The following is a 12,896-nucleotide window of genomic DNA, read 5'->3' on the forward strand; positions in this document are numbered from 1 at the left end:
AGGAATCTGCAGATAAAGGCATGCTCATGTTTTTTTTCTTTTCTTTCATATTGCAGTATCCTCACAGCTTGAGCAGCAGACGTCGTCTCTGCTTGACAGTGACGTATCTGTACAGATCCATAAATGCTTTACTGTCAGGCTTCTAGTTTAAAACTATGAAATATCTCCTTGCCTTGTTGGTAAAGCTCTTAGTCAAATGATTTTCCCAATAGCGCTCTCTTGTTGCAGGCTTGGAGGCACTTAACTGTGTCAACCATGTCATGTCATGCAGCTTTTTAATGCAGTCCCTCTTCTTCGGGGCCGTCAGTGGGGACTAATTCGTCAAAAGTAGTTCACGGACCTGAGGTAGAGGCGATGGGCCTCTATCCCCCCAAGGATATAATCAGCTTTTAATTCGCCCTCAACAGAGCATGAGACATATGACGGATAGCCGATCTCGGCCCCACCGGTGAGAAGACCCTTCTCCCTCCTCGGCAGGCGAGCCTACAACCACGTCTTTTTACACAAAATTAATCTTCGTTTTCAATCACCCTGCTGGTTCCCCCGTGTTGCTAATAAGGGTCTGAGATGCTCCGATAGCATCCAATAAATTCCCCAAACGTCTCCTGCAGGAATAATAGCACATCTTGTTAACTATACTGCCATACTCCATGATTTTGGGTTAAATGCCAAAGGGAGACTTTTGTCAGTGTAACAAGGGGTTCATTACGTTTTACTGTGGCACACACACACACACACACACACACACACATACACACACGGGGGAAACATGCCGGTCGGTAATTATGCCTTTCAGTTTTGAAAGTGAACATCCTACTGTTTGCTACAAATCTACAGCCATCTCTGTGGTATTTGATCTGCTGTATATGAATTCCCAGCTTGTGCAGTGATCAGTCTGTCTGGCAGAGCCTCAGCTCGGGCTGTCTGAGGCTGTCCACTGCAGCAAAAGCCCCGAGATGACTTTCCATTTGTATTCTTTATATGTTGTCTTAAGCACCCCAATGGATAAGCCCTGAGGGTGTGTGTGTGTGTTTCTACCATGATTGGTGTCAGCACTCTGGCATACAGAAAGGAGGTAATATACACTAAGAGGACTAGACAGAGTAGCTGGTCTCTCTTCCGTCAGTCACCTCGCACTAGTGCTCACGCTGATCCTTTTATTGTAACGAAGTGGGGCGAAGAATAATGCTTCATGAAGGCACCTTGTCTAGATCCTGTCCGTCATCTTTACGAGGCGTCGCGGCACGAGAGGTGCAGGCGGCAGACAAATGCGTGGCACTGATGCAGCGAAATGCCCACTTAAGTAGATTGTCCTCCTGACCGCAGGACGCATCGTTGTGTCTCATCGTCGTGTCGCTGGCCCGGTACTGACCCTCTCTGGTCTGCGCCGCCCATGAAGGTCACAGGTTTACCTGCTGATGACGCAGCAGATCTTGCGTGACGAGGCATGACGTCAGAAGGCCCTTGGCTAGTGGCGAGACATCAGCTTCTGACGCGTTTGACAGGCTTGGTGATGATTATAAAGCACTACTGACTATTAGAGAATGAGGCATGAAATTGTCTTTGCTTTGAAAACACAGCCATGTCATTTTAAACAGTAACATTTGGAAATAACATTAATAGTAATATTATGGACAATCAAATCAGATCTCATCTCATTTTATCTCATTCATATTTGTGTTCGGTTTAGGTGCTTACATGTTATTTTTATTTACTGTTTACTTCATATAGACTAGAATGCAAGTAACCTAAGCATAAATAACCATTTATATATAACTCCAAATAGAGGTATTTCTAACATCCGCGAAGATGTAGCAAAGCCATGTTTACTAGGCTGATGTACGTATAATTATGTCTTCTGCTTTTGTTGATTGAGCCTTTATGCTCTGCGCACCCCATCATTTAAACAGAGCACGCTTCCAGAGTAAAGTAAAGACAAAGAACGAAAAGGATTGAAATAATGGCGGGTGGTGAACCGGCTATGTGCACTCGCACACTTGGTGAAAACGCATTTGGTTCCGCGCAGAAGGTGGTCGGAGGTAGTAGAAGCGCCGGTCATCCTCGCATCTGCCCCGTGCTCTGTGAGGGGGTGGTCTGGGATTGGGATGCCGAGGATAAAACGCCTCGCTGTCGTGTCCGTTAGCTCCACTTCCCTCTCTGAAACTATCCAGACGAATACACTGGTATTGTAAAAGAAACGTGTCTGAAGCGCTAACGCTTTTTGTAATTTGGCTGCGGCAAATCAACTCTGTGCTGTCCTGTTCTAGCCTTTGTTCTGTCTTGCCCCCCCCCCCCCCCCCAACCACCCCCCATCCACCCCCATGGTTGAAAGTTCTGGGCAGACAGAGAGGCAGAAATGCAGAAATTTGGGAGATGAAAGGAGGCATATTAGGCTTAAAGTAGCAGTGGGTGTTGTCAGAGGTAATTTGAAGTGCATTTGATTTCTCAAAGCCCTCTGAACACCTTCCCCAGTGATTTACCTGCTAAGCCCCCAACTTTAACACCCTAACCCCCCTCGTGATGTGCAAGGAGCCCTATTCATGTGCAAATGGTGTCATGTCATTTTCAAAATGAAAGCCCCAAGCAAAGGAACTGACAGCTTAGTAAGTTCCGAGAATGCGCTGCGTGTCTGGAAACAGCTTCGACGAGTGTATAGGTTCAGGAGCGTGTTGACATTACGTGCAGTCACGTAAAGAGGAATGAGATCTCTATTCTCCCGTACAAGCATCACTGTGGCTCAGCTAAACTGCAGAGGGGATTTTTCCTTCTTGCAGTTTCAATTCCTTTGCCAGACTGCCGTGGCACTTTCTTTCAGAGCGCTGGAATAGCTTCACCTCACTCCTGCAATTAGAGCCGTCACATTTTAAAGCATGTTTCCGGTCGTGTTTCAAAACTTTAGTAATCTTGTAAGGTTTGCACTCTAAAGAAAGAATATTTTATCTTTCTTTTCTTCAAAGGAGCAGTAAGATAAATGAATGCATATATCTTATTCAGGGTTCTTGACACCATCCCTTTGCACCTGTTATGTTTTCAAATCCAGTTTTATTATAGGTTTGGTTGTTGTTGTTGTTGTTGTTCACACATGATTTGCGACTGAATTGCATTTTCGTGTGTGATGCTGTGAAATTTAGTCTTTTTAAACAAACGTTTCCTTCTCACTCTATTTTCCTTTGCTGGCCACTGATTGGCTACATAAATGCACATGTAAATCGGCGGTAGGCGGGGTTTCGCGCAACTCTTCTGTTATCTTGAATCAATCCGTTCATTAATCAAAAAGAAATGAAATAATTACTCTTAGCTGTCTGCAGCTGTAAGTGCTGCGTGCAGGGTTAGTAGGCCATCTTCCACCGGGCGCGCCTCTGCTGTGCTGCTGTCACGAGCATCTCACGCCTGGTAATTGGGTATTTATCTGATTGATTGTGAAAGGTACTGTGGCAGCCTATCTGACACAATTATCAGGGAGAATTCAATGTCCCTCTTCCTCGCCCTCAGCGGGACAATAGCCGGATGGGGAGAGCACCACGGTGTTATGAATGAGAAAAATGAACGAGAGAGAGAGAGAGGAAGGAGGATAAAAGCATACTTGCCCTCTGTCTTCCAGTTAGGGGCAAACGGGTCTGTCATCACTGCATGCAAATTGCACAATTGTGAGGGACACAATGCATAATTCTATCAGCCTGCCCCAACACCGGGAGGAAATAAGAGCCGATAAGGGCAGCAACGTGTCGGCCCACGGCGCCGATCTGATAGAGCCACTCTCTGTCGCACCTCTAATTCTCTGCCCAGGAAACACTTCCAAAGAGAGAGTGAGAGTGTTTACTCGGTGTGTTCAGTGATAAGAGCAGAAGAATAAATATTCCAATTCACAGTCCTAGAGCTTCTTCTTCAGCAGCGAGGAAAATTAGTGTGTGTGTGTGTGTGTGTGTGTGTGTGTTTGACAGCTGCTGGTTCAGGGAAGAGGTAGTCAACTCAATAGCTTTACGTTCTCTAACATGAAGTGATACTCCCCTCCAGAATGTTTATTTGTCTTTATGTTCTCAAAATAATTTGCAGAACGACAAGCTTGTTAAGACCAAAATGTTGACAGATTATTAATTTCACGTGGATGCACAGTCGGTTACCATAGTTACTATGTGCTCATGTTTTCAGAGGTTCATGAGACGGTGTTTTATAAACTAAATGAAAGTGCATGTGTGCATATAAAATGGTGTGCGATCATGTGTAATATGGCTGAATATTAGGCAACCCATAAAAGACTAATAACAGGTGTCAAGCCCAGTCGTTGGTGTTGTGATGGGTCCAGCATGCTTGTTGGTTCTGAGGCTGAGCCAGGGAGCATCATGGAAACCTTGTAGAATCAATCGCCAGCTATATTATGGATGCCCGATTGGCACTTTCTGTCCGGTGGTTCTTCCAGCTGGGTACTTGCGTGCTATAGTCCTCTGTTGGCATGAGGCACTTTCAGCTGTGACTGGACCAGCAGCATAACAGGACTGAACAATGGCTCTCTGTCGACAAATGAGCCTTTCTGCTGTCAGTGAACCGCAGAACCGCATTTGATCAGAAAGCCTGTTTACATTAGTGAAATTAAATCGTATTCCACAAGATAATCCAGGCTGCCGAAAACGTTCACCTGGGTTCCTCTAAGAGTTTGCCAGCAATCGCGTTATATAGAAACATAACTGAAATATGATGCTCTGTCGATATCGTTTGTCTCTGCTTTTGAATTTGAATGGACGTGCCTCTGAAGTGTCTCTACTTTCCTGTTCTCAGATGAGTCTCGGAGGAGAGCAGACCCCAGGGATGCAAGCTCAGTAGACATCATGCGTCTCGCATGGTCAAGGGTCACGGCCCTCGTCGTCATTACGTTACTGCGGTTTGGGCAGGCAGAGGTGGTGGAGCACTCTTTTGTCCCAGGTAAGGGTGAATGCTTTGTTGTTTCATTAATTTACCCCCAGAGGGCACATCTAGTACATAATCCAGTAAATGTTCAGTGATACCCTCCACTAGCCATTACAGCTCATTTTAACACAATCTTTCCTTTAAGATTGCTGCACAAGCAATGGGTGGCTATAACTGATCTATGTAACACTTAAGAAAACAATTTCTAGTTATCCTGTAATTGATTTCTATGTCGACTAATGGTGGCTGTGTCCTCTGGTCCATTCATTTCAAAGGCAAGCTTATCTCTGTGTTAAGTGCTACACCATCTTCTCAAATGAGCTATCTGTTTGTGTGACTGACACCACTTAAGGAGAAATCAAAAGGCCTCCCAGTCTTATTTATAGTAGACAGTAAACATAAGGCGCATGATGAGCAGGTCAGTCCTGTTAGCTGGATATCCTTGGCAGACTTGAATTTCAGGCAATACAATATCATCTAGATTCCCAGAGCTGGGGAATAAGTGTTTTTTTGAGGGACATTGTTAATTTTTGTCTAGCGAATCACAAATGTATTTGGCACGATTGAAAAATGGGGCAGGCATTCAGACAGGTCCTTATAAATACAGTTAGACGTCTGTAAATAGGTGTGGCCTGTGCCTTATGGATTCGGCTTTTATCATTTCCATCACACCCATTGATATCTGTTGTCATTAATCTTTTTTTTTAGACTAAACATATTTGCTTCATTATGAGTGCTAAATACTTAGATAGCTGACACCAACATGCCAAAGGGTCGTATCGGGGGGGGGGGGGGGGGGGTTGTATCCAGCGGCTGCACACTAGTCATAATTAGCAAAATGCTTTTATAGACAATGTCTAGACACGCTCTAGAGAGCTTATCTAGTGCCAAGGCTGCTATGTCTCTGAGATCTAATTCAAAGAACTACTGTGTTAAACAAGGTCTTTAAAGATCATTACCATTTTAAATATATCTTTAACATTGCCTTTTAAAAGCTTTTCAATAATGCCCTTAAACCACATTAGTTCATAGCTCGGCCTCGTGGTACGCAGTTCCAAGGTTTAGAACAAGAACTCTGTCTCCATCACTCTCAGCTTGCTATCTATTCATTGGTATCTTTATTTCGTATCTTATTTTCCCTAATTCATGGTTGACGGGGTGATAGCTCTCAGATTCACTCTCTCTCCTTTATTACCTGCTCCCCCTCTCTCTTTCTCTCTCTCTCCACCTCCTCTGTTCCCATCTCCCTCCAGTGCCTCCCCACACACTCCATTCCTTCTCCTGCACCAAGGAAACAATTGCTTGTCGTGTCGGGCCGGCGTTCACCCTGCGCGCCGGGTTTGATGTTCGAGGCGGGGGTGTGTTGGTGTCGGTAATCATTTCCTCCAAACGCAGCCTGCGTTGGCTCCTGTGCGGACACACCCATAGCTCGGGCTTCATGTAACAATGCTAATGAGCGAGTCTGAGCCCCGTTTCCACTCCGGTTCCCTCGGCCTGATGGGACACCATGTTACGGCCACTGAGCTGGGAACCAGTATTCCAGCTTCACCCATGAACGGGGCAGCCTTGGGCCACTGTGTACGTGGTACGTGGTGTGTAAATAGTAATTATCCTAAGAAGCAAATAAAAAATCAGTGCTTTAAAACACCGAAACGTAGCTGTGTACACAACCAACAATGCACAAGTGTACTGTGACTGACTGTACCAGTTTTACTGAGATACTGGCTTAATTTAAGTACTGGTAGATGTGTGTAATGGCACTACTGTGTATAAAATGAACACTAGAATATGAGAATGGTTTTGAAAAAAAAAAAGAGTTTTGAGCTTGAGTTTGAGCTTCTACAACCATAGTCTAGGGTTCTAACGAAACCATCACCATTACGACTGCCAACTTCGACCAGGTTCTTTCACTCGGTTATGCGATTTCTCTTGATGGTGGGGCGTAGCTGAGCCGCTCTGCTAGACTGCAGTTATCTTCACTGAAGCCTGTGCATTTGGGGTTATGATAGCATCACTCGGATGGCGGGATGGTTATTGAATGAAGACTAGGGTTGCAGGCAGCTTAAACTCTTCTGATACTTTTCTTCATCACGCACTACTTTTTCCCCCTCAGGGGGATTTTGAATTGGCAGATCACCTAATCGAAAAGGGAGCTATATTCAAAACCCCGTGGGAAAAAGTCCCGTAGAGCGAGCCACGCGGAGGATAGCTGAACTTTAGATTTTGAGCTTGTTCGAGTGGAGCGCGGGCAACGTGGGCTGTTGTAGCCCCCCGCCAGCACGCTCAGTGGCACCGTCGCGCCGCTAACTGCTGCAGGATGGAATCATCCTCATCTTCATCGCCCACACGTCGCTGACAGCAGCACTATGGTCTGCATATGGACCCCTTCCATGCCACCTACAGGCACTCTGTCAAGCTCCTACCTGCAGTGATTAAACATGTGGTTGCTACGGCACTGTAAGAATATTGAATTAAGCTTGTGGGCCACTATGACCTTTTTTTTTTTTCTTCGAAATTACAAAACCAATTGCGTGAGACGGCAGAGGAACTGAATAGCAGGTGGTGGTGGGACTCAGCCTGAAGGGCAAATGGATTCCCCTCGGCTGCATTCTGCTGACAACACTTATAAACGTTACTCACTCTCTGCAGTGCGGAGGGCGTGGCTTTCAGCCACACGGTTCCGGTCACGGGGTTGCTCTGTAGTCACTCCGGCAAGTTTGCCTACAGTAAATGTATCGATCCGCACGTGATTGCTTTATATGGAAATATGATTGCACATAACCCAGAGGTGCCACGGTAATGATGTATTTGTGTAGAGGCAAAGGGTTCGTAACGGTCGTAATGATCGCGGGTCGGTTGACCGAATCGAGCGATGGCGTTACTGGATTGCGGCCACACACAACCTGCTTGTCAGTGAGTGTTTTCCACCCCCACCCCCTCCCCCTGGCCCAACATCCCCCACTCCCGTAATATGGGTTACATCATCATGCACAGAAGCTCAGATGCGTTGCCTTTTCTCAGAGTTCGGCCAGATGTTAAATTGCGTTGCGGCGACCTATTTTATGTGTGCATTTGGCTTGGCACATGCTTAATGATCTCCCTAAAAACCTTTTTTTTTTTTTTTTAACCAAACCTCTTAGACAGGAACTGGAGTCAGTCGAGTCCAGCTTTGGCCAAACACATTTGAACCGTTCCTGCCGGACCGGCGGAGGATGGAACTGCTGCTGGTGTCCTGAGAAGGAATGAGATGAGAAAGAGATGGTTGATGTAGGCATGGCTTACTTCAGCTCCGGCCTCCCGGTGCGACACCTCCAATATCTCGCTGCACAACACGCCGGAAAATTGCCTTGTAATTGCGTCTGTTTGAGGAAGCTTCGTTTCGACACGGCGCTTCCCCTCCTTTTTTTGCGTTTGTTAGTTTTCTCCCAAGGAGACGCGAAGCTCTGTCTGGATCAGTCGTCCTGGCTATCGGAGTAAAGGGATGGAAAGGCACGCTCAATTGAATATTAGCTCCGAGGCATCAAGAGCCGTACAATTAGTATTAAACAAAAAAACCAAGTCCCTCCAAGGACCCTAATTAAGATCAGTCACATGACTTGGTGGGCTGGGGGTGTTTGGACAGAGCGTTTGGTAATTAATATGTGCTGTGTTATATACCTCTCTCTCAGTCTCTGCGTCTCCTGCTCTGGAACACAGGACATTGTCATTCCACACACACGCTCCCCAGTGGTAATCTTTCCCCGATCTCTGGATTTTATTTTGTCTCAGGATAACCGTATAGTGTCAAGTGTTGAGCGATAGTTCTTTGTCCTCCAGGTTTTGGAGCAGCGTCTTGCCTCTGTGTGTGTCTCCACGGCCCAGTGTATGGTTATTTCATTTGTAGACTGTACAAACCCATCTTTATCCTCACCTTACAGGTGGACACTTTTGGAGTCGTGTTCTGGGTTATTAACCGGTATTAGCATGTACATAATGCACAAAACGTCTAATACGTAAGACGTGGTGAAGCAGCTGAAGGGAATTTGTGTGAAAGGCTTTCACCGTGGACCTGCTAGGAGAGGATGGAGACAGTTGAACATTCATTACATTTAATGGTTGACAGCACAAACAAATGTTTATCTCCCACACGCTCTGGTTATTCTGGGTACTCGTAATAACTTTCTTCACAGTTTATGACAATGTGCTTGGTATGCATTATCCACTTCTACTGACGGACAAAAAAAAAAGGTTTTTATTGTAAGTATTGTAACATATTCTGTAAACACAGGGGACTGTGTATTGATAAAGGATCAGAGAAGCTCTATCATTTTATATCACCACTGCTGCATTGCAACTACACCATTAATTACAATGTTGCACTAAGTAAGTGTGTAACAGTACTGCTACTCTGTTTTCATGTTCTTATTCTGTATGTATTGATACTGTTTTTCATTAGGTAAGTATAAATGTGTTGTTACGCACAGTTACTCAGTATATTGCACTGTAAATGATGGTATGTTGTCTCAATGCAAATTTATATTTATGGCATTTAGCTGATGCTTTTATCCAAAGCGACTTACCATTCTGACTGAACACAACTTGAGCAATTGAGGGTTAAGGGTCTTGCTCAGGGGCTCAACAGTGGCAAGTTGGCAGTGGTGGGGTTTGAACTGGCAACCTGATTACTAGTCAGGTACTTTAACCTTAATTTAATTTAGCCAACAAAATATATCTTGGTAAGGAAGAATCACATATTGTCCTTGTGATTGCTTATGAAGGCTGGATGTGGTTGAAGTGTAATCACAGCACTGGTTTTCTTGTCTCCTGTCTCCCGGCACAGTTGCGCGCTGGATGAAACCAATTTCCAGGTGTGAGATGACACACACCAGTCCCAGCATAGCCAGCCTAGGCACAGGGGCAGCAGCTGCCCCAGGGCGGAGGTTCTGCCCCCGTATGACTTCTTTTCTACCTCCATTACCACCCGCAGTGACACCCTGTCTTCAACACCCTCTCACCCACCCCCCAATACAATTATACAGCTGTAAGAAACATGGTGCACAAGTTGCAGGTATCATGCGTGATGCACCAACAGTAGGTGTTTGAAGAAAATATGACTACATAGCAACACAACATAGCAAGATAGCAACACTTCATTTAATGCACAAATAGGCACTTGAAAGGGATGGGAGGTAATTGGAATTCACATTGCTTTTCTGATTAATAAGCTGTTGAAAATTTCAGGAGTCAAATCCCCAGTCTTGTCGGAACTCATTAAGAGATACTTGTTGGCCCAGGGAAACCGTTCCATTTCTCTCCAGTTAATATTCATTGTTTCAGGCATAGTTCTTAGACAAGGGCTATAAAGAGCTTCTCCACCTCCATGGATCTCACCCTTTTTCAAGGACTTTTTTTTTTGGTTGGTCTGGAGCAGGCGCTGCGCTGTGCAAATGGCGAAGAGGCGGGTGTGGTAGTCAGAGTGAACAGGTGCATGATTGGAAATCCATGCTGCGACGTGCCGTGGAGCCGAATGAGCACGGCCGTGCATCCTGCCTTCCCCGACTGCACTTCCTTTGCGGAACAGCGGCTCTGGAACCTTCCGTCATGCCGGCTGTCTTCTGTCTCTAAGAGGAGCAAAGAGTCTTTGATACAATCCCAATGTTTTTTGTTTTTTTTGTGGGTTTTCTTTTGCGTGTGTGTGTATTTGTGTGCAACTGAGGAAAATCACGATCGACTGCAGAGAGCCTCTCATCCAGTGTTACTTTTATGAGTCATTTTCAGTCACTTTTATGTTATTTTTCTTCTTATATGCTCTTTATATTAATTTAAAACCTGTCTGTAGCTGGAGGGTATGCTGCATGTTAAGACAAAACGTCCGTGTGCGGTGACAAATGAGTGGTTTCCCCGCGTGATATTATGATAGCGGCGCGGAGAGGCTCTGCATCACCTGACACTGATTGCAGGATCAAAATTCAGGTCTTGTCATAGCTGGAGCACAGATCCTTTTAGAGAGCGATGGTACGAAGGAGAAGAATCGTGCCGAGGCCGCCCCATAAAGGTCCTTGAAATGTGGCATTTAGCATCGCTTTTGAAGCTATTGAATTGCCCTTCCTTTTCATTCAGGAGAGATATTGGAGATCCTCTAGGTAGCGTCACTGCCTCTTTTTTGAGAGAAAGGTGGTTTTGGTCCTTTCATTTGTCAGTCAGCGGCGCGGCGAGGCGAGGCGAGGCCAGGAACCAGCGGCCTCTCAGTCCCCAGGCGAAGCTGGGAGCACTTTGCATGAGAAAATGGACGCAGGGCAGAGACTCAAACGGGCGACCCTCTGCCTCGAACGGGCGACCGTAGGCCTCGAACGGGCGACCACTGGCCTCGAGTGGTTGACCCTCATCCTCAAACGGGAGACACTCGGCCCTTTTGTCTCCGTAACCTTTTGGATGCGACACCAAGAGCCACAGCCCACATCTGCAGAAGCGATCGGTCAGGGTGAGGAGCAGTTCCCAGTACCCTCTGGCTCCGTTCACCGGCGGGACAGGCACTGATTGTCGCACAAGGCGGACCGGGGACCTAGAGGAGAGCATTGCCAGAATGGAGCCCAACGAGCCAAGACCTGCTAGTGTTTACTGACCACGTTTGCCACTTTTGCGTTAGGGTTGCACACACGTAGCTGCGCTTGGGGCGGCTTAGCTGAGCAAATGATACAGCTGTGGAGTTTGGGCTTTTTCTAGGTATTTCTGTCCTTGCACGTGGGCCTTGTTAGAGTCTCTTAAATGCTCCCCTTCATTAATCCATTTGCCAGGTCTGTATTTTGTTCCTTTGCCAGGTCTCTGTGTGCGGTGCAGTATGTCCCGGAGATGCCTTTCAAGTCTGTTATTGCTTTCTGGAGCTCAAACACAACTGCGGCAGTGCTAGCAAAGCTCTGTGCCTACCTTTGCTTTCAGGATTCATAAAGATCAGATTAATCAGTTATAACAGAATTCCTTGAAGTGCCCTGACAGCAAACGGACTATCCGGACGTCTCTTTTGCTCTCTCTGTGTTTTAAACTCAATATTCCTGCTACTTAATCAGCTTAATAAATGTATTAAAAACTTAACAAACCTTAAAAAAAAGAAGATTCATTATACGACGTCATAGAGGAGGGAACCAACTTTTCCATTTTCCTTCTCAACAGCGCCAGAGCATTGGAACTTCCGCGGATTCCATGGGGTTGTTTTTTGCATTCTCTGCAGCTCTTTAGTATAGAGAAGGATAGTCTTTGGCTTGGAATTGGAATGGCTTTTAGGAAATGAAAAACAGGCGCGGCATTATCCGCCTTCATCAGTCTTGTGCCGCTGCCTGTTCCGCAGCCTTTATCTTTGCCGGTACTGTTGTCTGGAGTCAGTACTTGTCAGTGGGATGAGCTTTTGGGGACTTTACGCTGTGAGAGCATTACTTTCAATAACATCTTTCATCTGACCAAAGTAATAATGCAGGGGAACTACAAATATGCTGCTCACCATTTAATATCCAGTACTGCTCGGATGGCGTTGATGCTGATCTTACGCAAGGCATTTGCATGGTGTGTTGTGGGATTGGGAGTGCAGTGTATCCATCAGCAGTGGATCCTAAACTGATTTTTATAAATCTCTCCTTTTTTTCCTACTGTAGGAAATATCTGTCTTATAGCTTCAGTTTACAGGAGAGTTTACAGCTGTTCTGGAGCAGGCTCCATTATAATTTTATTGTGTTTATTCCAAAGCTCAGACGAATTGCTTGGACGAACAAATATTACCTACTGCACCGATGTGGTACCGATACGGCAGCTGCAGTTCGACGTGGAGGACGAAGATGCAAAGTAGCTCATTAGCTGACCAAAATGCGTCTCTTGTACTTCGGCCAGTTCGAGCCGCGTGGCCGAGCCCCGACTGGAAAGAGGCAAGCTGGGGCCCAAATGGGCACTGTTGCTTGTTACATCATTATTGGCTTAAATTTAAAATGCCGCTTTGTGCAGCTTCTCCGGTTCTGAGATGCTTGGGACAG

General features: G+C 45.9%; 1 protein-coding gene across 3 annotated transcripts in view; it reads left to right on the plus strand.

Moving 5' to 3' along the window:
- robo1 (roundabout, axon guidance receptor, homolog 1 (Drosophila)) overlaps positions 1-12,896 on the plus strand; it is a 177,654-nt gene that overhangs the window by 10,209 nt on the left and 154,549 nt on the right. For all 3 annotated transcript variants that reach the window (XM_081699856.1, XM_081699854.1, XM_081699857.1), the window contains exon 2: positions 4,774-4,917. In XM_081699856.1, coding sequence (XP_081555982.1) covers positions 4,824-4,917 — 94 coding nt within the window. In that variant the 5' untranslated portion in view covers positions 4,774-4,823. The remainder of the gene's footprint in view (positions 1-4,773; positions 4,918-12,896) is intronic.

The sequence above is a fragment of the Electrophorus electricus genome, chromosome 17 (assembly GCF_041902795.1).
Source record: "Electrophorus electricus isolate QZ-2024a chromosome 17, ASM4190279v1, whole genome shotgun sequence".
Lineage (NCBI taxonomy): Eukaryota > Metazoa > Chordata > Actinopteri > Gymnotiformes > Gymnotidae > Electrophorus > Electrophorus electricus.